The sequence below is a fragment of the Ammodytes marinus genome (assembly GCF_949987685.1).
Source record: "Ammodytes marinus genome assembly, chromosome: 4".
Lineage (NCBI taxonomy): Eukaryota > Metazoa > Chordata > Actinopteri > Uranoscopiformes > Ammodytidae > Ammodytes > Ammodytes marinus.
Genome location: NC_137233.1, coordinates 1446758 through 1449257, shown reverse-complemented (window position 1 = coordinate 1449257; position 2500 = coordinate 1446758). Strand labels below are relative to the sequence as shown.

Below are 2500 nucleotides of genomic sequence, written 5' to 3'. Positions count from 1 at the left end.
TTGACAACAAGCGTTCTCCAGAATCACTGACTACAACTTTAAAGCCCTACTTCACCGGTGGGAATATGAAGGTGTATTGAATTCTGAGATCCTATTTAGTATAAATGTGCAAAAAAAAAAAAAATCGGTTCATCCTAGCCCGAGAAAAGGCAGAAAGAGTGTTTTATGGTCTCACTGTCTAACCCTACAGTTTCCTTCTTGTGACATCACAGTAAGGGTTAGGATTAACAGGACAGCTGGGCCAAGGGAAGACTGAGGGAAGAAAAACCTCATTCATTATATTATAATAGTGATTTTATAATGATAGAACACTGGTTCCGTATGGGTGAAGTATTCCTTTAAGTCAACAAAAAGAGAATCTATCACAATGTATTTGTAAACTCATTGAAACTAAGTTAAGTTATTTTGTTAGTCAATGGGTTACATTGAAATTTCTCTTTTCTCATCTCCCCTCTCAAGTCCCCACACTCCAGAGGGGGTCAGAGCGCAGGGTCAGCCATAGTACAGCGCCCCTGGAGCAGTTTGGGGGTAAAGTGTTTTGCTCAAGGACACAATGGTACAGATGGTGGGCACCGTAGACGTAATAGCAGCCACTACTAGTTTTACAACTAACACCCTCCTGTCTGGTGCCGGGGATCGAACCAGCGACCTCATGGTTACTGGGAGGAGGAACCAGAGACCTCATGGTTACTGGGAGGAGGAACCAGAGACCTCATGGTTACTGGGAGGAGGAACCAGAGACCTCATGGTTACTGGAAGGAGGAACCAGAGACCTCATTGTTACTGGAAGGAAGAACCAGAGACCTCATGGTTACTGGGAGGAGGAACCAGAGACCTCATGGTTACTGGGAGGAGGAACCAGCGACCTCATGGTTGCTGGGAGGAGGAACCAGAGACCTCATGGTTACTGGGAGGAGGAACCAGAGACCTCATGGTTACTGGAAGGAGGAACCAGAGACCTCATTGTTACTGGGAGGAGGAACCAGCGACCTCATGGTTACTGGGAGGAGGAACCAGAGACCTCATGGTTACTGGGAGGAGGAACCAGAGACCTCATGGTTACTGGGAGGAGGAACCAGACACCTCATAGTTACTGGGAGGAGGAACCAGAGACCTCATGGTTACTGGGAGGAGGAACCAGAGACCTCATGGTTATTGGCCGGCCACCTTTCCTCTAGGCCATCCTACAATAAACTAGACTCTTAACTTCATTTAAACATTTTTGTCCTGTTGAATGTTGGAAGAATTTTCATTTAGATAAAGAACAGAAGGTTTTAAGTGGAATTATTCATAGTTTTGCACTGAAGAAGGTGAAGCTCCTAAAAAGATACAATATGGCACAAGGTCACTGAGACCTCACACTATGTAAAGGTCACAGTAACCTTTGACCTTTGACCTCCAAAATCTACTCAGTTCATCTTTGAGTCAGAGTGAGAGAGAGTGAGAGAGAGAGAGAGAGCGAGAGAGAGAGAGAGAGACAGAGAGAGACAGAGAGAGACAGAGAGAGAGAGAGAGAGAGAGAGACAGAGACAGAGAGAGAGAGAGAGAGATAGAGACAGAGAGAGAGAGACAGAGAGAGAGAGAGAGACAGAGAGAGAGAGAGAGAGAGAGACAGAGAGAGAGAGAGAGAGAGAGAGAGAGAGAGACAGAGACAGAGAGAGAGAGACAGAGAGAGAGAGAGAGAGAGAGAGACAGAGAGAGAGAGAGAGAGAGAGAGAGAGAGAGAGAGACAGAGAGACATTAGTGCAAAGTTTGAAGAAAATCCCTCAATGCATTTTTTTTATATTTTGCTCACAAAATTTGGATGGATAGATAGATAGATAGATAGATAGATAGATAGATAGATAGATAGATAGATAGATAGATAGATAGATAGATAGATAGATAGATAGATAGATAGACAGACAGACAGACAGACAGACAGAGAGACAGACAGACACACACACACACACACACACACACACACACACACACACACACACACACACACACACACACACACGCAGGCAGACAGACAGACAGACAGACAGATGGATAGACAGACAGACTGACACACACACACACACACACACACACACACACACACACACACACACACACACACACACACACACACACACACACAGAAATAAATCCTAGTCATAATTACCTTGCCCTTTGTCCACGAAGCTTGTGATGGTGTTGGCCAGACCGGCTTCATGTAGCGCGCTGCTGTTCAGATCCCCGCTCGAGAGAGACCAATACAGGGACAGCATGTAGTCGTGAGGGGTAACCAGGGGCTGTCTGTCGTTAGGGGTAACCAGTGCCTGTCTGTCGCTCAGTTTGGGGGTTTTAAGACTCATGCCTCGCTGCGCTATCGGTCCCACATTGGGCTGAAGAAGTTGTTTCTGCTTTTGCTTCTGGAGACTTGCGGCTTTTTGTGGAGCCGCTGCAACTGCGCTCGTTCTAGTCACGACTCTCCCGTTACTGTGTTTCGAAGCGGAGACTGAGGCTTTTTTTG

The 2500-nt window shown here is 46.2% G+C and overlaps 1 protein-coding gene across 1 annotated transcript in view; it reads right to left on the bottom strand.

Annotated features, from left to right (window-relative positions):
- Positions 1-2500, bottom strand: part of gdf5 (growth differentiation factor 5) — a gene marked incomplete at both ends in the record, with an annotated part of 12443 nt that overhangs the window by 9426 nt on the left and 517 nt on the right. Inside the window, 1 exon segment of the mRNA XM_080025820.1 lies at positions 2150-2500. This exon segment is cut by the window's right edge and continues 517 nt beyond it. Coding sequence (XP_079881946.1) covers positions 2150-2500 — 351 coding nt within the window.